The following is a 24040-nucleotide window of genomic DNA, read 5'->3' as shown; positions in this document are numbered from 1 at the left end:
AAGAGGGCAACATTATCTCCTGCAAATGTAAACAAACTTTTGTCTTGTTCAGCAATTGGCTGAACAAGAAATAGGACTGAGTAGACTTGCAGGCTCTAAAATTTAACATTGTTTTTGAGTGCAGTTATGTAACAAAATCTACATTTGTAAGTTGCACTTTCATGATAGAGATTGCACTACAGTACTTGTATGAGCTGAATTGAAAAATCTCTTTTTTACAGTGCAAATATTTATAATAAAAAATAAATATAAAGTGAGTGCTATACACTTTGTATTCTGTGTAACTAAAATCAATATATTTGAAAATGTAGAAAACATCCCAAATATTTAAATGAAAGATATTATTGTTAATAGTGTGATTAATCGTGATTAATTTTTTTTTAATTGCTTGACAGCCCTAATTAAAATGTTACTAGACTTTTTTAACCTGGGCAGAACCAATGTTCTTTTCCCTCCTAGCCTTATTCTCTCAAGTGGCTGGGCCAGTTTGGCTGAAGTTCTCCAAAATAAATACAGTCTTAGGCAGACACTCAGCACGGAAAATTTGAGCCCAAATGGTTAAAGTCTGGCACAGATATAAGATTCTGTTTTCAGTTGCTCTAACAGGAATTGTCAAGCAACAGTGCTACAAGGCCTGCCTATGAGATATAGATATATATTAAACTAAGGGCTTGTCTTCACTGGCAATTTACAGCATTGCAACTTGCTGTACTCAGGGGATGTGTTTTTTCACACCCCTGAGCGAGAAAGTTTCAGCGCTGTAAAGCACCAGTGTAGACAGTGCTCCCAGCGCTGGTAGCTATGCCCCTCGTGGAGGTGTGGTTTTTTTTTGTTTGTTTTTTTTTAAAAGAGCGCTGGGTTTTTTTAGTGCGCCACAACCACACAAGGCACGTTAAAGCACTGCCCGCTTTAGTGTTGCCAGTGTAGACTAGCCGAAAGTCAGGGATGCCTTATGTTTCAGCAAGGAAATACATCTGTTTCTCCCTTATAACATCTGGCATATTGTATTGTCTTAAATGCCAGGGCTGCTTGTTGAAGGTAATATTGAAATTATAAACTATGTTGCTATTTGTACATAAAAATAATGAAAGTAATAAAAATTATTAAATGACACCTTGATATGAGTCATAATACAGAATTTGTGAACTTCAACTGTTATCCACAGACCATATCTGAGCTGAGAGAAATGGCTTGATCTTGCAAGCCTCATGAGTAGCCCTTGCTTCATGCAGAAGCAATGCCAGCTAGCTTGAGTAAGGATTTGCAGAATCAAGTCCTTAGAATTATCTCCAAGTTTACATCCTATCACATTGTACAAGTACAGCATTTTAATTAAAAAATAATCTTTCCATAGTTATTTTTATTCCTTTTCAACAGCATATATAATAGAACTTTACAAAGGTACATTAAATTATTCAATTGTGTTTAACAAAAAATAATCACGGGTTGAAAATAGAGCACTGCAATTATGTTTCATTAAAATATTGTTAGATTTATAAACATGATACTATTTCTTCTTTCAGGCCCTGATTCAAGAGGATATCCCTATTCAGGACAGCACTTAAACATGTACTCAGAGTTAAGCATTTCCTTACATATTGTACTGAACAGGGGGTGGACTTAAGCACATTTAAGTGCTTTCCTGAATCAGAAATGTCTATATGCATTTATTGGCCCTGCTCCTCCTGCTATATTCCTTCACTGTGCTGTGCAGCGCAGCCAGCCCCACAAGTTGTCCTTTTGCTTTATTGGTTTATTAGTCATAATTTGCTCCTAAGGGCATAGACCTCATCTTCCAATTGTCAATTTGTATATTTCTACTACTGGCAAGAGTGTGTATCTCTATGGTGCTATATAAATAATAAATAGCTGTAGCTGAGCTCTGGTAAAATTTGACTGCAGTGATTCCAAACCCTAATGGTATAGCCATTTTAATTACGAAAAGCTATGTTAAAGCTAGGTTTTAGTTGCACAAAAATGGGCAATTTCTTAGCTGAGTTTCTCTCTGCAATCTTATATCTGCCCCTTTTGTGAATGTGATTAAAACACCCTACTGTAATATATGAAGAACAATCAGCAAAATTTTACTCATGTACTGGGGCAAGGTTTGGGGGTTTTTTTTTGTTACTGGTATAAAAATATTATTCATGTTTTCACTTACAATCATCATTGTATCACTGTAAAGGCGAAAACAAGCTCTGGAGAAGGAAAAGCCAGAAATCCCAAAGGCTTTGAAACAAAAAGCAAGGGGGGTGGGAGGTTTGTTTTTAAAAAACGATGTGCAACTGTTAGCCTGACATTAATGGTAGGAGCTCCAGTTTTAAGAGGGACAGAAAGACGTTTCTATGCAAAATGTTCACCCTCTTCAGATTCATTTTCAAGCAGCAGCAAATTATACGCTGGAGCATGTCCCCAGGCTCACCAAGCCCAGTTGGTACAAGTCCAGGAGGACCAGAAGTCACATTTATCAGTATCTCTGCTCCCCCTCACTCTGCCAGTCAGGGCAAAATTTAAAGTTCAGGCTCAACCCTCCAAAAAGCTGAGCACCCTCAATTCCCATAAACTTCAGCAGGAGTTGAGGATACTGAACACCTTGCATGGGTGCTCAGAATCCTACAGAATCAAACCCTAAGAGGCAGTCCTGAGTCCTTTAAGTCACAAGGCTCCTAAGGGTTATCCCTGTTTGCTTCTCCTCGGCCGTGTAAGGTGCATGCGCAGAAATATGACAGGACTCCATATTCAAGTCAGACAGCTGGAGATCAAACAGCTTTGATTTATTTAAAGAACCATTCACAAAGTCCTGCTAATGCATCTTAAATCTTCCAACATCTACTTTGCTTCTAGTATCCAGTTACAAAAACTGCTTCTTCTCATAGGTAAGCTGCATTTCTAAAGAGCCTTTATTTGTGATGACATGAAAACCAGAATATCTGTTATGAGGACAGGCCTTCATTTAGCCCTGGTAAGGTTTGATTCGATTGTTACAGTACCCCTCCCCTACTTTACTGAGGTGGACAACCATTAATTAAAATTCACAAGACAATTAATCACAGCTCTATAAAGCTGTCATGTGTCTCTGCCTGTCACAGCCTCTGTATCAGATTAAATTTGTTCAGTCAGGTTCAAAGAATGGTCACATGAAAGGTCACAATTTGATAAAAACCTAACAATGTATTCACTACCACATAAAGAGAGAGAGAAGCAGCATATTGTACATCTGTTTAATTAATTAGAACAAGCCTTCTCATTGAGTCACCAAGTCATTTGTCGCTGTCACTGTGCACTATCAGCTACTTTCCAGGCATTTCCTTCACTGTTTTCATGTTGACATCAGGAAACAAATACTTCCATCATGCACTGGGATAGAAGAAAATATGTGCCCAGTTAATGGGCCATGAGAATAATGAGATAGGATTCAGTGAGGAAGCAGATTATTCCAAGCTACAGGGGCCTGGATGATGGAACAACATTCTGCAAAAGTGAGAAATCCTGATTTGTATTAACTCATTTAGCCCTAGTCTACACTAGGAGTTGAGGTCGAATTTAGCAGCGTTAAATCTATTTAACCCTGCACCCGTCCACACAACGAAGACCTTTTTTTTGACTTAAAGGGCTCTTAAAATTGATTTCCTTACTCCACCCCCGACAAGGGGATTAGTGCTGAAATCGACCCTGCCAGGTCAAATTTGGGGTACTGTGGACGCAATTAGATGGTATTCGCCTCCAGGAGCTATCCCAGAGTGCTCCATTGTGACCGCTCTGGACAGCGCTCTCAACTCAGATGCACTGGCCAGGTAGACAGGAAAAGCCTCGTGAACTTTTGAATTTCATTTCCTGTTTGGTCAGCATGGCAAGCTGCAGGTGGAGTGCAGAGCTCATCAGCAGAGGTGACCATGATGGAGTCCCAGAATTGCAAAAGAGCTCCAGCATGGACTGAACAGGAGGTACGGGATCTGATCGCTGTATGGGGAGAGAAATCCCTGCTATCAGAACTCCGTTCCAGTTTTCGAAATGCCAAAACTTTTGTCAAAATCTCCCAGGGCATGAAGGACAGAGGCCATAACAGGGACCCAAAGCAGTACTGCATGAAACTTAAGGAGCTGAGGCAAGCCTACCAGAAAACCAGAGAGGCAAACGGTCGCTCCAAGTCAGAGCCCCAAACATACCGCTTCTATGATGAGCTGCATGCCATTTTAGGGGGTTCAGCCACCATGTTGTTTGACTCCTTCAGTGGAGATGGAGGCAATACTGAAGCAGGTTTTGGGGACAAGGAAAATAGCTCAGAGCAAGCAAGCGGAGAAACCGGTTTTCCCAACAGTCAGGAACTGTTTCTCACCCTGGACCTGGAGCCAGTACCCCCCAAACCCACCCAAGGCTGCCTCCTGGACCCGCCAGGTGGAGAAGAGACCTCTGGTGAGTGTACCTTTTAAAATAGTATACATGGTTTAAAAGCAAGCACGTTTAATGATTAATTTGCCCTGGCATTCGCAGCCAGTACAGCTACTGGAAAAGTCTGTTAACGTGTCTGGGGATGGAGCGGAAATCCTCCAGGGACATCTCCATAAAGCTTTCCTGGATGTACTCCCAAAGCCTTTGCAAAAGGTTTCTGGGGAGGGCAACCTTATTCTGTCCACCATGGTAGGACACTTTACCACTCCAGGCCACTAGCACGTAGTCGGGAATCATTGTAGAACAAAGCATTGCAGTGTATGTTTGCTGGCGTTCAAACAACATCCGTTCTTTATCTCTCTGTGTTATCCTCAGGAGAGTGATATCATTCATGGTCACCTGGTTGAAATAGGGTGCTTTTCTTAAGGGGACATTCAGAGGTGCCCGTTCCTGCTGGGCTGTTTGCCTCTGGCTGAACAGAAATGTTCCCCACTGTTAGCCAAGGGGAGGGAGGAGGGGCTAGCCACATGGTGGGGGGAGGCAAAATGCGACCTTGTAACGAAAGCGCATGTGCTATGTATGTAATGTTAACAGCAAGGTTTACCGTGAAAGAGTGTACTCATTGTTCTATAAAATGTGTTTTTTTAAATACGACTGTCCCTTTTTTTTTCCCTCCACCAGCTGCATGTGTTTCAAGGATCACAGGATCTTCTCCTTACCAGAGGCTAGCGAAGATTAGCAGGTGAAAAAAACGCACTCGCGATGAAATGTTCTCTGAACTCATGCTGTCCTCCCACACTGACAGAGCACAGACAAATGCATGGAGGCAGACAATGTCAGAATGCAGGAAAGCACAAAATGACCAGGAGGAGAGGTGGTGGGCTGAAGCGTGATGAGAGGAGGCAGGAATCAATGCTGAGGTTGCTGGAGGATCAAACTAATATGCTCCAGCATATGGTTGAGCTGCAGGAAAGGCAGCAGGAGCACAGACCGCCGCTACAGCCCCTGAGTAACAAACCGCCCTCCTCCCCAAGTTCCAGTAGCAGTACCAGTAGTAGACCGGTAGCTGTCTGGCGTTGCAAGCTTCCACAGAGCTATTGCTACTCGCTTCTCAACTGTGAGGGCTGCTCTCATCTTGGTATTCTTGCGCTTCAGGGCAGGGGAAAGCAAGTCACAAAGTTCCATGAAAGTGCCCTTACGCATGCGAAAGTTTCGCAGCCACTGGGAATCATCCCAGACCTGCAACACTATGCAGTCCCACCAGTCTGTGCTTGTTTCCTGGGCCCAGAATCGGCGTTCCACCGCATGAACCTGCCCCATTAGCACCATGATGCCCACATTGCCAGGGCCCGTGCTTTGAGAGAAGTCTGTGTCCATGTCCTCATCGCTGACATCGCTTACTCACCCACTTTCGCTTTGCCAAGTTCTGGTGCTGCATATACTGCTGGATAATGCGCGTGGTGTTTAATGTGCTCCTAATTGCCAAAGTGATCTGAAGGGGCTCCATGCTTGCCGTGGCATGGCATCTGCACAGAAAAAAGGCGCGGAACAATTGTTTGCTGTTCCTCTGACAGCGGGAGGGGTGACTGATGACCTGGCTTACAGGGTTGGCTTACATGGAATTAAAATCAACAAAGGGGGTGGCTTTACATCAAGGAGAAACAAAAACAACTGTCACAGAGAACGGCCCCCTCAAGGATTGAACTCAAAACCCTGGGTTTAGCAGGCCAATGCTCAACCCACTGAGGGGAAAAATTAGCATGGGGAAATAGTTTTTAGTTTGTGTAATGACTCATCCACTCCCAGAATTCAAGCCTAATTTAATGGTGTCCAGTTTGCAAATTAATTCCAGTTCTGCAGTTTCTCGTTGGAGTCTGTTTTTGAAGTTTTTTTGTTGAAGAATTGCAACTTTTAGGTCTGTAATTGAGTGTCCGGCGAAGTTGAAGGGTTCTCCGACTGGTTTTTGAATGTTATAATTCTTGACATCCGATTTGTGTCCATTTATTCTTTTGCATAGAGACTGTCCGATTTGGCCAATGTACATGGCAGAGGGGCATTGCTGGCACATGATGGCATATATCACATTGGTAGATGTGCAGGTGAATGAGCCTCTGATAGTGTGGCTGATGTGATTAATTACATTGATCATAGGACCTAATCACATCAGCCACACTATCAAAGGGTCATTCTAATTTTTCCCCTACTGTTACTCACACCTTCTTGTCAACTGTTTGAAATGAGGCATCCTGATTATCACTACAAAAGTGTTCAGTTTTTTTGTTTTTTTTTCTCCTGCTGATAACAGCCCACCTTAATCTATGAGTCTCCTTAGAGTTGATATGGCAACACCCATTTGTTCATGTTTTCTGTACATATATATCTTCCTACTGTATTTTCCACTGAATGCATCTGATGAAGTGAGCTGTAGCTCACAAAAGCTTATGCTCAAATAAATTTGTTAGTCTCTAAGGTGCCACAAGTACTCCTTTTCTTTTTGTTGATACAGACTAACATGGCTACCACTCTGAAACCTCTGAAGTCAGTAGAACAACACAGGTTAAAATCAGTGAGAACAGAATCAGGGCCAATCGCCTGCCCTTTACATCAACAAATACATCACTCAAATGCCTTTGTTACAAAACCTTGGTAACCTATTCTCAGATTTTTTTTTACGTACTGGCTGATTGACAAACTCCTGATTCACAGGTTATCTGCCTATTTTTCTTATTGGAGGAAAAAAATCAGGAATCTGAATTTTATAGCACCTATCAAGTGAAAGACATGCTAATAAAATACATCAACAACATATAAAAGCTGGTAAGATTAATGCCTTTTCTGATTATTTGTCATAGTATACAAGTTTTTATTCTACCATTAATGAGAATGTGATATCACAAATAGAATGCTGCACTTTCCCAATTACAATCAAGTTTCAACATATTCTCAATGTCCACTATGCGCAACAAAAGTAAGGACTTGTTTTCTTGACCTTAGCCTCCACTTGTGCACATACGCACGCCTGTGCATTTATTTTTCCAGCACTGGAACTTGAATGGAATAGGTTAGATCAGACAGACAAACATGCCAGTGACATGTTTCAAGAATCTGTGCACACACATGATGGAATCTATCACCTCTGTGTGCAGGCATTAGTGCTGAGAAAATGCATGCATGCATTTTGTGTGCGTGCACACAAGATTGTACATGTATAAATGGAGGCCAAGCTGAGGTCCCAGTGGAAGTCAGGGCCTAAAACAAATGTAAAACAATTTTGGTAAACAAGTTTACAGAAGAATGTTTGAGTACAAGATGTATTGAATAAATAAATCCTCCTTCCCTCATTATTTTTCTGCAATCTGTTTAAGGGAGTAGTCTGTTCTTGCACAAGAGTTTTGACTAAATTCTCTTCTCTAACACACACACTTTGTCATTGAAATCAATGAAAGTCCTGTGCCTTTGGGAATCTAGAAGACATAGTTTGGAAGAGGTTTTAAAATCAAAATAATATTTATTGAAAAATAGAGTGTGTTTTTGGCTTCTCTTTGGAAATTGTTTTAATTTAAAAGTTTAACGTGGTTCTAGAATACTTCACTCATGAGATATTATCTTTATGTCACTTAAGGTATGATCCTGGCAAAAGAGATACAAAACAAATACAGGTTTCAGAGTAACAGCCGTGTTAGTCTGTATTCGCAAAAAGAAAAGGAGTACTTGTGGCACCTTAGAGACCAACCAATTTATTTGAGCATGAGCTTTCGTGAGCTACAGCTCACTTCATCGGATGCATACTGTGGAAACTGCAGAAGACATTATATACACAGAGACCATGAAACAATACCTCCTCCCACCCCACTCTCCTGCTGGCCCACCTTGATTATCATGCACATTGTAGGGAGAGTGGTCACTTTGGATGAGCTATTACCCCCAGGAGAGTGAGTTTGTGTGTGTATGGGGGTGGGGGGGTGAGAAAACCTGGATTCGTGCTGGAAATGGCCCACCTTGATTTTCATGCACGTTGTAAGGAGAGTGGTCACTTTGGATAGGCTATTACCAGCAGGAGAGTGAGTTTGTGTGTGTGGTTTTTGGAGAGGGGTGAGGGGGTGAGAGAACCTGGATTTGTGCAGGAAATGGCCCACCTTGATTATCATACACATTGTGAAGAGAGTGGTCACTTTGGATGGGCTATTACCAGCAGGAGAGTGAGTTTGTGTGTGGGGGGGTGGAGGGTGAGAAAACCTGGATTTGTGCTGGAAATGGCCCAACTTGATGATCACTTTAGATAAGCTATTACCAGCAGGAGAGTGGGGTGGGAGGAGGTATTGTTTCATGGTCTCTGTGTATATAATGTCTAAAACAAATACATAGGCTTTGGAAAGGGAAAAAAGGAAGGGAAACAGGATAATGCTGGCACAGTTCCTTGCACTGAGGTATAATAGTTTTTTACTAGATGTCCTGAACATGCCAACTATTGCTGTGACTGTCACGGAGGTTGTGTTCAAGTGTATAAAAAACACTTGATACACTTTAGCTGTTTATCACACAGGCAATATTTAAAGCTTTAACTATATAAAATCTGAAAACTTTCAGTTTCAAAGTTGTTAGGGTTTTTGTTTTTTCCATTCCCCACCCCTTTATGGTAAAAGTGATACTTCTGCATAGAAAGAGACCATCTATCTACCCAGCTAAATACAGTCATTATTTAATATAAGAAATACAATACAAAAGCAAGTAGAGCTAGTTGAAGTCTTAATTCCTGAATCCTTAAATAACAATCAATCAATCATTCTCCCTCCTCTGCGTAAACAAAGAGTTACAGTGAAAATTACAGAAATAGCATGCAGATCACGTTCTGTTCAGGTCACTACATTGCCTTTCACTGCAGTTTGTAGAAACAACGTTTTTTAAAGTTATGAAATTTCACCTGTACACCTCACTGTTACTGTCATGTCATGTCGCATCAGCGTGAACAAATTCCTATTAGTTCCTGACAACTTCAAGCATATACAATGCACTGTGGATTATAAACATTATGTAATGCAATCAATCTATTTTTCTTTACTTTTTTCCATGTCACATTCATCTTCCACTTCTCCAACAACTGCTCCTTTCCTCTAAGCAGGTTGACAAGAGCACAGTTGCCTTTATTACTACTGTCCATGTTATTCTTATATGCGATGTTGCTGTAGCTGTGTTGGTCCCAGGAGATTAGGGAGACTAGGTGGATGAGGTAATATCTTTCATTGGACCAACTTCTGTTGGTGACAGAGAGACATGCTTTTGAGCCACACATAGTTCTTCTTCAGCTCGAAAACATCTCTCTGTCACCAACAGAAGCTGGTCCAATAAAATATATTACCTCACCCACCTTGTGTCTGGTTATTCTTAGGCAGTCCTGAAGGGAGTATACATGCACAAAGCAGTGATTGTTCTCCATAGAAACAGGGTGCTTCATCTCAGGATCATGGTTAGCTTCTATTAGACTAAGAAGTATTTTAATTTTTGTCTACTCTGGTCCCATATTTAAAGATCAGAGAAGAAGAGGGAAAGGGTCCTGAATCTAATCTCCCTCAGCTTTCCAAAAAGCTTTATACAGAAATCACCATCCTGGCTATTGCTCTGTTTTTGTATGTGCGTGCATGCACACATATCCATAAATGCAAAACACACACACACACACACACACACAAAATCATAGCATTACAGCAAGTGAATAGTTCCAGCTAAAGATACAAACAAGATGACAATATGTGCAATTTAATACACAATGCAAGTGATCAAGTATCATAAATCTCACTGTAAAAAGCTCTGCATGGCTACCAAGTTTTCATTTGAAAATCAGATTCACGTGAAAGACACAACTAGGGTGACCAGATGTCCCGATTTTATAGGGACAGTCCCGATTTTTGGGTCTTTTTCTTATATAGGCTCCTATTACCCCCACCCGCTGTCCCGATTTTTCACATTTGCTGTCTGGTCACCCTAGACACAACTCTGTACATAAACAGCAGCAGCCCTCATAGTGTAAGCCATGCCCACTTATGAGAGCCATACATTTCACGCTCACCACATACCATGGTAACAGTTGGCAGCACACACGCAGCAGTCAGTTGTGATTTATAGTGGGTTTTGCATTCCTGTTAATATTTTTAAGCTGACATTGCATTGTCAAATAATGCACCTTCGACAGCATGGATGTATAGAATGCGTGTGGGAGAGAACCTGTATCTTTATGTATATTTAGGGCCCTTCATTTTCGGTTTTTACTGAAAACCCCTTAAAAATTCCCATGTTTTGAAAAACCCAGTATTTGGATTTTTCTAATTTCTACCCAGATTTTGTACCTGCTTGAACTTCCCGGACCCGGTGCCGTGGCCACTCTTAGATTCCCCACTGGCCTCCTCAGCATGCCTGTGCCAGGGAGGGTAAATGCTGGTTAGTGGCTGCTGCCACAGCTCTCCAGTGAAGGAGCAAAACAGGCAGGGACACCGCTGAGACCACCAAACACTGTAGTGACAGGCTGCAGGGAGAGGAAGGCTGTACCCTGTAAGTCCTGGCCCCCTTCTGGCCCCGGCCTTACCCCTGTCCAGCACCCCCTTCTATGCCACCCACTGCCAGTGTATCAGGCACCCCCTTGCTCTCACTGGGTGCCCCCATGAGTTCCAGGAGCATCCTCCCCACCACACGTGCTGCCACCATGAGTACTGGACATGCCCCTCCTCCCCATCCCCTTCATAGCCACTGCAAGCAGCTGGGTCCAGAGATCTGTCACTGCCTGGCAAGGAACCCCAGGGCACAGAATCCCCTCCTGCTCCCAGGATGGGAACAATGAAGAGGGTGGAGCTGAGGAGCACCGAGACACACTGGAAATACTGTTGCAAGCCTGTGCCTTCAGGTTTTTAGAATTCACACACTGAAGATCCTTATATCAAGTGTAACTGCACAAGTCACCAACAGTGAACTGACTTAGTTTTAAATGCAGTTTTATTTTTGTACTGGGAATTAGATATACACAATAAATTTTTACCGTTCTCTATTTGTTGTTTTTGTTCTGATCTCCCATCCCCAATATTAAACCTGATATTCACCTAGAAAACTGCTAAATTAATTTTCTGTACTTATTTTCACCCATTTTTCATTTTTGAAATAACTATCAACACATTCCTCAGAATTTAAAAAGAAATAACCAGAAACCAAAAGGCTTATGCATATTGTATAGAAACAGACACACAATAATTTACAACTGCCTCTTTCACAAGCAGCCCTTTAAATTACCTGAATTCATTTTGATGTATTTCAGCAATTTTCTTTTCCAGCTTCTGTGATTGTTTGGGAAAAATCTTGAAGTCGCTAATGTAATTGTCTGGGTGTTCATCAGGATCATAATCACCGAGCTCAGCTGGACAGGTTAAAAAACAAAACAAAGCAGCAGAATGAGTTAAATTAAAGAGTAAGTTAATGATGGAAAATAGAGATAGTGAATGAATGTGTCCTCCTGTAGATCAACCTCCATGTGTCATTCAGAAAGTTGCCAATTTTAGTAAGAGTTCAATAAACTGTATTTCCAAAGGAAAGCACGCTTGTTGCATTCATAATTAAACTAAGGCTACAAAATATCTGGAGAGATATCTAGTCTTTGAGGAATGTGCATTACCACTTTGGGAGCACAAACTCCTCCCCATCCAATAAATGAATTTCAAAGTACAGTTTGCAGGTAATTGATTATAAAGGTAATTGAAAACCATTATTTGGTGATAACATGCTCTGAAAAATATATATAGTTAAACCAAACATCTGCCCTTCATCACTCGGTAGACAAGCAATTTAATAAAACAGACCAAAACACTCTGAACTAGGTTCTCCTCTCACCTATTCCAGTGTAACAACACTGAAGAAAATAAGTTTAATCCTACCCTAGTATATAAGCACAAAAGCTGTGCTCACTAACATTAGTCAATTTGCACCAGTTTATGCCAACGGTGAATTTGGTCAACTGACTTCGATGGGAGCTGTTGGGTGTTCAGCTCTTTAGAAAATCAGGCCACTTATTTAAGTGCCTAAATATGGATTTAGAAGCCTAGTATTAGGCACATATTTTTAGCCTTGTTGGCCTTTGCTATCCAGCTCTGGGCCTCAGTCTGGCTTTGGATATATTGTACATGAGGGACAATGCTCCCTAATGCAGCAAAAGCTGCATGTACGAATCTGGAAGCAGAATATACAGCCTCTTTTTCCAAACCTTTATACACTCCTGCTGATCATGCTAATAAGGTTGCCAACCCTCCCAGTTTGGCCGGGAGTCTCCTGGTATCGAGCTCTATCTCCTAGAGGCGACCGAAGCCAAACTGGGAGATTTTAGGATGCTAAAAGTCCGGCGGCACAGTGGGACTAAGGCGGGCTCCCTACCTGCCCTGGCTCTGCACCGCTCCCGGAAGTGGCAACATGTCCGGCAGCAGCTCCTAGGAGGAGGCGTGGCCAGGGAGTCTCTGTGCGCTGCCCCCGCCCCGAACGCTGACTCTGCAGCTCCCATTGGCCGGGAACAGGGAACCGTGGCCAATGGGAACTGTGGGGGTGGTGCTTGCAGGCAGGGGCAGCGCAAAGAGCCACCTGGGAGCCTAGGAACCGCTGCTGGACATTACACCACTTCCAGGAGCCACCGGAGGTAAGTCCCGCCCAGTCAGAGCCTGCCCCCAGAATCTCCTCCCACACCCCAACTCCATGCCCCCTCCTGCACCCAAACTCCCTCCTACAGCCCACACCCTCTGTGACACCCCAACCCCCTGCCCCAGGCTCAGCCCGAAGCCCCCTCCCCCACACTCCAAACCTCTCGGCCCCACTGCCCTGACCAGAGCCCGTACCGCATCCCCCTGTCCCAGCCCAGTGAAAGTGAGTGAGGTGGGGGAGAGTGAGCGACAGAGGGAGGGGGACTGGAGTGAGCAGGTGCGGAGCCTTGGAGAAGAGGCAGGGCAGGGGCATGGCCTTGGGGAAAGGGTGGATCAAGTGTGTTTGGGTTTGTGAAATTACACCGTTGGCAACCCTATATGCTAATCACTTAGAAATTATTGTGAAGGACATTATTAAAAACACTAAGATAAATAATAAACAAAACTGTAAATAAATTGAGGTATTTACTAGGAACAACATAAAGGATAAGAGAAAGAAATGTCACTTCTAAAAATATTACAAAGATTTTAAAAAGATTATTTCAAAAGAGAAATCAACTGAGCTCTTTTTCCTCATACACTATTTCACCACTCATTCATGTGGGCAAAAAATTGGCATTTACATCACAGTACTACCCCTCTTTCTATACAGGCCTATCCCCTTCCAGGGGTTTGGTCACTTCTTGGCATATGCAACAGGCACTAGGGCAAATGTAATTATTAAAGTCTCCCAATCTGATGGTAGAATTTGGTGATGTACTTCCAACACATCATTGCTGCCAAATTACTATAGCACAATGTATGCCTACACATTGGGTATCTGTGCACACAAATTTCCAGATAGACTAGCAATCTAACTAGCAATCTGTGTGTGCAATCATAGAATTGCCTGCACCAGTATAAGGATCCAGTTACATATCCAAGTTTTGCATGTGCACCTCCAGTTTTTCCTCAAAATTTGGCCCTAAAAGTCAGGCCAGTACAGAACAGCCAGGGAGAACCTATTCCCACATTTTTAAGTTGGTGTCAGGAATCTCCAGCATCTCCAATATTTCCGGAATGTCACTGTCATACTCTGTTATCCTCATGCCCAGTCCTTAGTTAACACAGACACAAACAGGCTACATCTTATAGTGCTCATTAGCTTTTCTAAAACTGACTTAGTACAGCCTTTGATTGGCCATCAAACAGTAAAGGAAATGAGGATGGTACTCCAATCACCTAGAGACTGAGACCCCATAACCATGGTAATCTACTTGTCTCCCTCTGCCCTGGGGTCCAACTATCATTCAGATCTCCTTTGTTTCAAGGTGGAAAAATGCAATCTGAACCACTGCCTCTGAATCAATTAACTTTTATCTTTTGTTTAGTTCATACGGAATTGAATATGTTTATATTCAGAAATATAAAGGTACAGAACCTCGATTTCTTTTATAGCTAGAGCTGAGTACCATACACAAAATACTGTATATTCTCATATAAAAACCTAACAGGATTAGTTTGTTTTTTACAATGTCCTAATTTGTTGCTGGTTTCTTACACTTCTGAACCCCCTCCATTTTTGAAGCACATGTTCAAGTTTAGAGAGAGGATGGCATAAGGACAAAGGGCTCACTATTTCTTTTCACCTTATTCTGAAATACACTTCTAAACCCTTTGCTGTTTATATTGAATACCACTCTCAAGATGCGGAAATAATTCACAATGTGCTGTGGGTTGTACTTACCTTGGACAATACAGGCACCGAGGTAGGCAGCATCAGAAAAAGAGCACAGCAAACGACCATGGAAAATGTCCCTTTTTATTTGTAGATACAAAAGATATCTGCAATATAGTTTAAAAAAAGCACTTTAGAGTAAGAGTGAGGCCCTGTTGTGAGAGCTTTTCATGTTGTATTTACTTTACCACCAAGACCATCACTGTGGTCAACTATTCTGGGTCTTTCACTTGCTGCATGAAAGGCAGTGAAGGGGAATGGGAAGGAAGGTATGACCTGCAAAAAAACTAGACTACTGACAAGAAGAGAGCTGTTGATTTCCCTCTGGAAAAATATAATTGGGAAAACAAGAGTGACAGTACTTTACTGAGAGAATGACGAAGAGCACAACATAAGGTGAACCCTATTGTAAATTTAATGTCAAAAATCTATTTTAGCTCAGAGAAAGGGTGTTTGGGGGTATGTCATCCCCTTTCAGAATGTTCATCTGAGCAAACTCAAACTACTGAAAACCAGGAAATGAAATGTAAAAATTGCCCATGTAACCTTAACTCTGCCCTTTTTCAGCAATGCCCCAATATGCCCAGTTTATTAAAAAATACCTTTATTCTGGCAACCCCACAGTTACTGAAATATACATGCTCTTCACCTCCTTTTACAAGCCATTCACTTTCACCCACAGGATTCTAACTAACACTATTTAAAGGGCAAAGCAGGGGGAGGGAGATTGCCCATGCCGTGTTCACCAGAACATCTGGTAGGTCACCACCTTTTAAGTCACCAGTTAGACTCTGCAAAGTGGGCAAAACATGATGCCAATGCAGGCCGCCCCAAATCAGACTGTAGTCAGCAACCCCTATGTAGTCAGTTTACTCCTTGCTCTCCCGCAAACTACTGCAACCTCCTGGTCCAAGAATCACCCAGTATCCACACACTGGCAACCCCGGCAGCATACACATTTATTTTCCATCAGTGGTCAAGCTACTGTGTGCTGTCGATTCCAAATATCCACCTGTGCATCTTGGGAACCACCACATTAATCTGCCCCGAGATCAGGAAGTAGCCACTTGGGTCCACTCCCAAGGCTAGTAAAATACAGATTTTCTCAAACCATCAATCTAAGGTTTGTCTACCACCCCTCCTCATGTCCCATCCCCTCCACAGCCAGAACTCCTCTCCCTGTTCCTGTCTCCACCCCCACTCTGTCCTCACCACCTGACAATATCAGTCTCCAGCTCCTCTCCCAATATAAGAAAAATTTTCGTTAGACCACCTGCTGATTATTCTGCTGTGTTCACAGTAAACCTCCCCATAAAATAAATATATTATAACAGACACCACTTGTAGCAAGCAACATGAATTATTAGATCTTCATTCACAGGGTTACAAAAGTTCCAACTAGAAACATCAGTGATGGGCTATTCACAAGGGGAAACAGTGTTGGCACATTCCCTCAAACTACCCAGGTAACCAAAAAGCAGCTGCCTAAAAACCTTTTTTTTTAAATTGGTGCAAGCACAATTACAATCCTTCCACACTACACATCTACCCAAGTGAACATGTTCTTAAATACTGATCTCAGCGTTGATCCCCCAGGGATTTAGTGAGTTCCAAGCACTATCTTGGATAACGCTTGACAGATTGAGACCATTTTGACCCATATCACATCAATAGTTTGATCTGTAGCTCTGCACAAAAAATCCCCACCTAGAAACTTTTTGAAAAATGATTTTTTTTTCCAGGGCTTACATCTCCACAACCCCTACCTCAAACGACTCCAAGTTTGGCTTACTAACCTTATCCTCCAGCCTCCTAAGGCACACCAAATTTCAAAGGAATCTAACAAAGCATCTATATTTTAGAGGACTTGGAAAAGTTGACTGTGACGGGTTAGACTACCCTTCTGGGATGCCACCTGACGTACTGGGATTTCACTGAGCCTGCCTGCTCCATTAGCCTGGGCTCCCTCTCCCTGTTTTGCTGAATTATGCTATCCGGCCTCTGGCAGCACACATACACACAGGTAGGAACGCAACAGCCGTGGAATCACAGAGTCTGCAAAACAGTTCTCTCTGAGAAGACTCAGCTAGGAAATCACCCAGCACTCAAGTACAGCTCCCCTCTGGAAAGTACACCCAAAATAATATTGTTTCGTGCTGTAGAGAAATCTATACAATGTAAGCTCATAAATTTGCCCTGTACCTCAATGTGGAGGAAGATACACACAAGTTCTTGCCCCCCCCCAGTTAGTAATTGCACAAACTGGGTTTAATAATAAACAAAAACGTTTATTAACTATAAAAGGCAGATTTTAAGTGATTATAAGGGATAGCAAACAGAACAAAGCAGATTATACCAAGCAAATAAAACAAAACATGCATACTAAGCTTAAGATTTTAAAGAGACTGGCTTCAACAAGTAATTTCTCATACTCAATGTTGTTTTGGGCAGGATGCAGAATTTCTGTAGCTTAGAGTTCCAGTTATTTCTCTTTACAGACTAGACTCCTCTGTCTCAGTCTGAATTCAGCCCTTACCTTTCTCACTGCTCAGTTCCTTTGTCTCTTCAGGTACTTTCAGCAGTCTTTCTTCTTGGGCAGGAAGGCAATGGAGAAGAGTCCTGATTGCCTAACTTCCCAGCCTTAAATAAGATTTACAGAAGGTGGGAATCTTTTGTTTCTCAGACTTGACTTCCCCCTCCTTTCAGTGGTAAATTACTAGAAGTCCAAGGTGGTGTTTAGTACCAGGTGACAGGACCACCTGACCTAGTAGTGTCACAGCTACATCCCAGGACACCTCTCAGGAAGGAGAGAGATTAATATCTTTAAAGTCTTATTGTTTCCTCCTAATGGCCCATCAAAGCCAATGGCCTGTTGTTTGGTGGGTGTCTCCCAAATACACCCCCAGTTATAATTGTTACATAGTCAATATTCCTAACTTTAGATACAGAAATGATACATGCATACAAATTGGATAATCTCGTTCAGTAAATCATAACCTTTCCAATGATACCTTACAAGACTCATCTTACATAAAATATACCTTAGGCCATATTCATATTATAACCATATTTCTATGAAGAACATGAGGTGTAATCTGACATTGACTTTTAAACAGAAGTTGTGATACAACCTTAACAGCACCACTACACTATACACCGGTTAGAATACTCACTTGTTATCTGAAATGCCATAGTAAATTGTTAGTTTGTGTGGACCAACCCACTCATTTAAACACTGGCTGCACTATGGAATCTCTCTCTCATAATACTACAGATAGTAGAAACAATATCCACGATGAACGCACTGGCTCCTGCTGAAATTCTCTCCTTTAGCTCTATAGAATCTGAGACAAGCTTCCAAACAAAGCTGAGAGGCCTTGGGGCAGAAGTGGGCACTGGGGCACAGGACACCTGGCTGGGAGAGTCCCACCCCACCAGAGCTGCTCACATTAGAACAGAACTGATGAAAAGGAAACAGTCACCTTCTGCTGGCTACACTACAGAGCAGCATTGAACACCAGAAGCAAGAAGAGAGGCATTTCTTTAGGGATATTTCTCTAAGGGACAGCTGCCTAGGAACTCAAGTACAGTACCACCAACAGCAACAGATCATCTTGGAGCTCAGGTGCCAGCGCTGAGCTCCCTTGTGAGCCAGCTGGCTCCTTGCAGCTCCACCATGCAGCTTCCTAACCCCTTGTGGGAAAACAAGCCGTTTGAGCACAGCTGCAGGAAGGAAATCAGCCGGGAGGGATTTTTGGAAGGTCTGTGTACTACTGGAAACCTTCAAGACTTGCATTCACCATGCTCGGTCCACTCTCATCTTCACCTGCATGGACAGCTTATGGAAATGAACCTTCTGGGCCCCTAAGGCAGCACTGTCAACAGACATCCTGGCAGGGGTCTCGGTTTACATGTCTAGGTTATCTGGCTATGTATTTACCCCACACATCCTGTGCCAAGCAATCTTGCCTGTAAATCTGTAATGAACTCCAGAATGCAGCATGACTCAAAAGCGTTAAGTCTTCCACCAGTGTGCCTCCTCCTTCCCCCAGAACAGACTATTGCTAAATATTAAATCAACAGAACATTATATCCCTCTTCAAGCAAGTAAAAAGGTCACTTTTCAAAAATTCCCTTTAGTGTCTTACAGTGTTGGATGTTTCCGTAGGAATCTTGTCCCTGAGAGGCTTTATTTACTCTCACACTGCTCTCTACTATTTATTTTTTTCTGTCTGACTAACGTAATCTTTGTCCAGTCACAGTTCACTAATCCATTTAAAACTTGACATTATTGGAGCACAGGTGGTCCCCATGAGGAAAAAATGTGCTCCACCTTAGTAAACTGAAGGCCTTGGTGACACGAAAAATCCTTAATCTGCAATGACAATGTGCTAAAAGAGGTTGCGGTAGCACTGCATCGGGGCAAACCAGCAGTCTCAAAGCTTGTTTTAATCATCCTCTCCAGTATTTAAATCAGTCTGCACAGCCCTGGGAAAAACCAAAACTCTGGGAACAAACTTGGGAAAGCTTGTTCACTGTCTAGTGAGTAACAAAACAAATCCTATGAAAAGGCAGCTCATGGGTTCATCACAGCACTTCCTAGCCAATTCTGAGGCAAACAGGTCTGCTCTAACACTGCAGGTTGATGGTTTCCGAGTCTGAAGGTTGGGTAAAGTGAGAGATAATACTGGAACCAGCAAATGGTGAGCAGAACTGAGGAGAAGCGACATTAATCATTTAAAAAGAAAAGGAGTACTTGTGGCACCTTAGAGACTAACCAATTTATTTGAGCATAAGCTTTCGTGAGCTACAGCTCACTTCATCGGATGCATACTGTGGAAACTGCAGAAGACTTTATATACACAGAGACCATGAAACAATACCTCCTCCCATCCCACTCTCCTGCTGGTAATAGCTTATCTAAAGTGACCACTCTCCTTACAATGTGTATGATAATCAAGTTGGGCCATTTCCAGCACAAATCCAGGTTTTCTCAGGTGCCACAAGTACTCCTTTTCTTTTTGTGAAATAAATTGGTTAGTCTCTAAGGTGCCACAAGTACTCCTTTTTGCGAACGGAGGGTGAGAAAACCTGGATTTGTCCTGGAAATGGCCCAACTTGATTATCATACACATTGTAAGGAGAGTGGTCACTTTAGATAAGCTATTACCAGCAGGAGAGTGAGTTTGTGTGGGGGCGGGGGGGGTGAGAAAAGCTGGATTTGTGCTGGAAATGACCCACCTTGATTATCATACACACTGTAAGGAGAGTGATCACTTTAGATAAGCTCTTACCAGCAGGAGAGTGGGATGGGAGGAGGTATTGTTTCATGGTCTCTGTGTATATAATGTCTTCTGCAGTTTCCACAGTATGCATCCGATGAAGTGAGCTGTAGCTCACGAAAGCTTATGCTCAAATAAATTGGTTAGTCTCTAAGGTGCCACAAGTACTCCTTTTCTTTTTGCGAATACAGACTAACATGGCTGTTACTCGGAAATTAATCATTTAGTCCTGGCCTGCACTAGGCATACTTCTGATTGAGAACAAAACGTACACACTTTCAGAATACAGCACAGGAACAGAGATCATTAAAACAACCATCTTCTCTTGTAGTATCAACTGCAGTTGACACACTGACAGCAGTTGACCCCATTAAATTACATTACTGCACACGATGGTCAATAATATGTGCTATCCACAGAAATCATCCAAAACTGCAAATTCCTTAGCCAACCACTTACACCTAATGGCGTCCTATAGCATTTCTCAGGCAAATAACAAAGAAATGGTAGAAGTGTTATGTTTAAGGAAGTTAATATACACCAGATTATTTGGTATTGACTTAGAATTGTATTAATGGAACCAAATGTTATTAAAATAGCAACGTTTTTGCTAATTACATCACTTTTAATGCAAATGGGAAGAGGGAAAAGGCTTGCACTGTAAAGGAAAGAAAAACACAGTATTTTCTGCCTTTACTGCTCCATTATGGGGTGCAAAACACTGACTGTCTAGGCTCTTCCATGTTGTTAGGCACCCTCATCCAGAAAAACAACCCCAAACACATACATGTACATTTATTAGCACCCAAAAATAGACCTACAAATGAGTGAGAACTATTTTGCCACGTCAGTGACAACATTCTGCACCTAGTGGATAAGATATTACTGTGCCACTTTAGGTCAGCAGCAGCATTTCTAGGGCAGCTGGAAAGTTAACCTAATTTTTCATATGCATTCCTGTAGATCTACATATAGAGGGAAAGGGAGTGGACGAGTGCAGTATTTCTAAGTAAACAGTCTGGGCAATTTTAATCTCATGAATAGCACTGTCTTTATTCTACTTGTTTGCCTACAACAAATTAAAACAAAAACAAGCCTGTGCTCTCTACTTTCCCAAAATAAAATCCAGACAGTTTTAAAATCATGTCATTCATTTAGGTCTTAAGTGTGGAAGACTGTGATCAGGAACTCCAATGAACTCTGTATTCAAAGATTTCCTGTTAAAAAATTATAGCTGTATAGCCAGCATTAATCAACAACTCTGGTCTCTAGTCCTATTTAAGGTTCGGGGGGGCAATCTTCAGAGCATCCGTGACAGCAAATGTATGATTTTCTGTTAACATTACCAAAAACAAATAATGAATGAACTATACAATAAAACAGAACCCTTATTTTAATGAATTAATTGGGTATTGAGGAGTTCATAAAATTGAACATTTCAAAATTACAATAGGTATGGTGCATAAATTGCACTATGGCGCACTTCATCGCTTTCTTCTTGTGCTTTAAACCGCTGCAATTGCGATGCATTGAAGGCATTGGAATACGAAGAGATGTCAACTTGTTCTTATCGCTGTTATGACGCGGGGGTTTTTTCCACGTTAGGAAAAAATGGTTCATATGACGGGCTGCTCATAAGATTGGTGTTCATAAAAATCGAGGTTCTACTGTACCCCCATTTTATTACTATAACCCCTAGTTGCAATAAAAAATACTAATATTAATTGAAATCTTTTCTGGCTCCAAATTAAGTCATTACCATGACTCCTATAAACATAAGATGTTGGAGAAGTGTGGGGCTTTTTGTCTGCTTGTTGCTTTTTTGTTGATTTGTTTGTTTGGTTTGGTTTTTTACTTTTTCTGTAGTAAGACAATGTTGTTAATTTAGTTTATAATGATCATAAAAGAAAACAGAGCAAATATTTGAAAACTTCTGAAAGGGCAGAAGTTGTACATAAAGACCAAATAAGTATCTCTAATAACTAGTGTGTGTCTATTTCCTTCTGTTTCATTTAAGTCTTGCCAGTTGTTGGCCCTAACATGGGCTGCTTTAAAATATAACTTTTATTGAAGCACCTAATGAGTAAAAGCTTTTGTCAAGCCACTTTACAGAATGTACACTGCCTCAGATGCAAAAATAATTACTGGGTGGGGTGTGCAGAATATAAGATCACAAGAACATACAACAATTGATATTTATCAAATCTAGCATTTGCATCTCAAGATCTGCGCAGTATTTTTCCTGATGTATACATTACAGATCCTGAGGTAACAAGAAGCAACATCTAAGGTCAGTAGCACAGTCGACTGTTTCTCTCTACTAACAGATTTCCCCTAATCTCAGTCTCTCCAAACATCTCTCTCTATGCATATAAAGTACAGTGTGTTACAGTTCCCATGAGCAGATAGCTTTTAGATTCCTCTTAAAAATTTGAAGTTTTGATATCTTGGGAGCCAGTTTGTAAATTGCCCCTCCTTTATGCTTTCTATCTGAATGATGAGTAAGTACATTATTTTGTCTGATACAGAATTGGTAAAAAAATTGTCAACATTTTGTAAGACGGTTGAAAAATAGCAAAACCAATTTTTTGAAATTTTGAAAAACCATCTTTGCAAAAAATTTCTAAAAATTTCCACCAGTTTTATTTTCATAGCACATCTTCCCTTTTCTTCTCATCTGCTTACAAAACCAGACCAATTTCTTCTTCTTTTGGAACTTCAACAATAAAAACACCACATTAGTATCAGGGTTTGTTTTTTTTTTAAATCTAAAAGTAGTTAATTTCCTCCCTCCCCCAGTCCTGGGTATACATAATCTGAACTCATTATAGAACGTCATAATTTTGCAGATCTCTAAATCTCCCCCTGTTGTAAGAGAGAGACTAATTAATCTAAATGTTTGCTTTTTAATGCAGAGAAGCATTTCTTTTAATTGAAGCGAACAACAAATACTATGCTCTATCATCAATTTTGGAATGAATGATCATTTGTACTAAATTTCATTAAACTTTCAGGAACTTTCACAAATAAACCAGCAGTCATCACAATACTCTCAGTAACCACAATTACTCATAAAAATATTCATAAGGGGTCCAGCCTACACAGAGGCTTGAGGGAATAGGGCCCCGTCTGCCTCCCAGCTCCCTCATGGCATCCTTGGACCTTGGTCTTGGGGGCTCAGAAGCATTGTTTGCCCACTATTCCTCACCTACCCCAAAGCAAGTGAGGTGGGTGTAGATAGAACCTTGGCTCTGGCCCACCCCCCCACATTCCCCCCAAAGCACCAGCCAACATAGCTGAGCTACTATGGGGTGGAGGGTTACTACCCTTCGGAGCAAGGGGGAGCAGGACAGGAATCATACCTGAGAGCTATGATTCTCTTTGTGTTGGACTTTGAACGACAGAGTCCTTACACGGAGTCGATCACATCCGTGCACTCTAGCCATTCGTGTGTTATTTGATTAGCTCTACTTTTAACTATTTATATCAGCAGCAGCATTTTAAATTCTCAGCAGGCAATTCTATTTGTTGCCCCTCCCCCTTAGACTTAGAGGAATTTTCTTATTTTATTCCAACTTTTGAAGTGCTCTCTTAGTAATTTAGAAGCCCTCTTTTGTCTTCACTGAGGTTTTACTCAACCTCACAAATTTGCTGGATTTGTTTGACTGCAAGATCCCATTCTTGAAATCAGGATTGGTTCACAGATTCAAGAATTACAAGGCCAGAAGGGATCACTGTGATCATCTAGTCTGACCTCTTGTACACCACAGGCCATAGAACACCCCGAAAATAATTCCTCGAGCATTTCTAAAGAAAAACATCCAATCTTGATTTAAAAATTGTCACTGGTGGAGAATCCACCACACACTTGGTAAATTGTTCCAGTGGCTAATTACACTCTTAAAAAATTACATCTTATTGCCAGTCTAAATTTGTCTAGCTTCAATTTCAGCCATTGGATCATGTTATACCTTTCCCTGCTAAATTGAAGA

At 41.6% G+C, this 24040-nt stretch overlaps 1 protein-coding gene across 7 annotated transcripts in view; it reads right to left on the bottom strand.

Moving 5' to 3' along the window:
- Positions 1-24040, bottom strand: part of FRMD3 (FERM domain containing 3) — a 228458-nt gene that overhangs the window by 58819 nt on the left and 145599 nt on the right. For all 7 annotated transcript variants that reach the window (XM_027827911.3, XM_043546493.1, XM_007065535.4 and 4 more), the window contains 2 exons: positions 14776-14873; positions 11662-11785 (listed from right to left, as the gene is read on the bottom strand). In XM_027827911.3, coding sequence (XP_027683712.1) covers positions 11662-11785; positions 14776-14873 — 222 coding nt within the window. The remainder of the gene's footprint in view (positions 1-11661; positions 11786-14775; positions 14874-24040) is intronic.

The sequence above is a fragment of the Chelonia mydas genome, chromosome 5 (assembly GCF_015237465.2).
Source record: "Chelonia mydas isolate rCheMyd1 chromosome 5, rCheMyd1.pri.v2, whole genome shotgun sequence".
NCBI classification, from domain to species: Eukaryota; Metazoa; Chordata; order Testudines; family Cheloniidae; genus Chelonia; species Chelonia mydas.
Note: the sequence above shows the minus strand (reverse complement) of the source record. Positions and strands in the feature narration are given on the sequence as shown.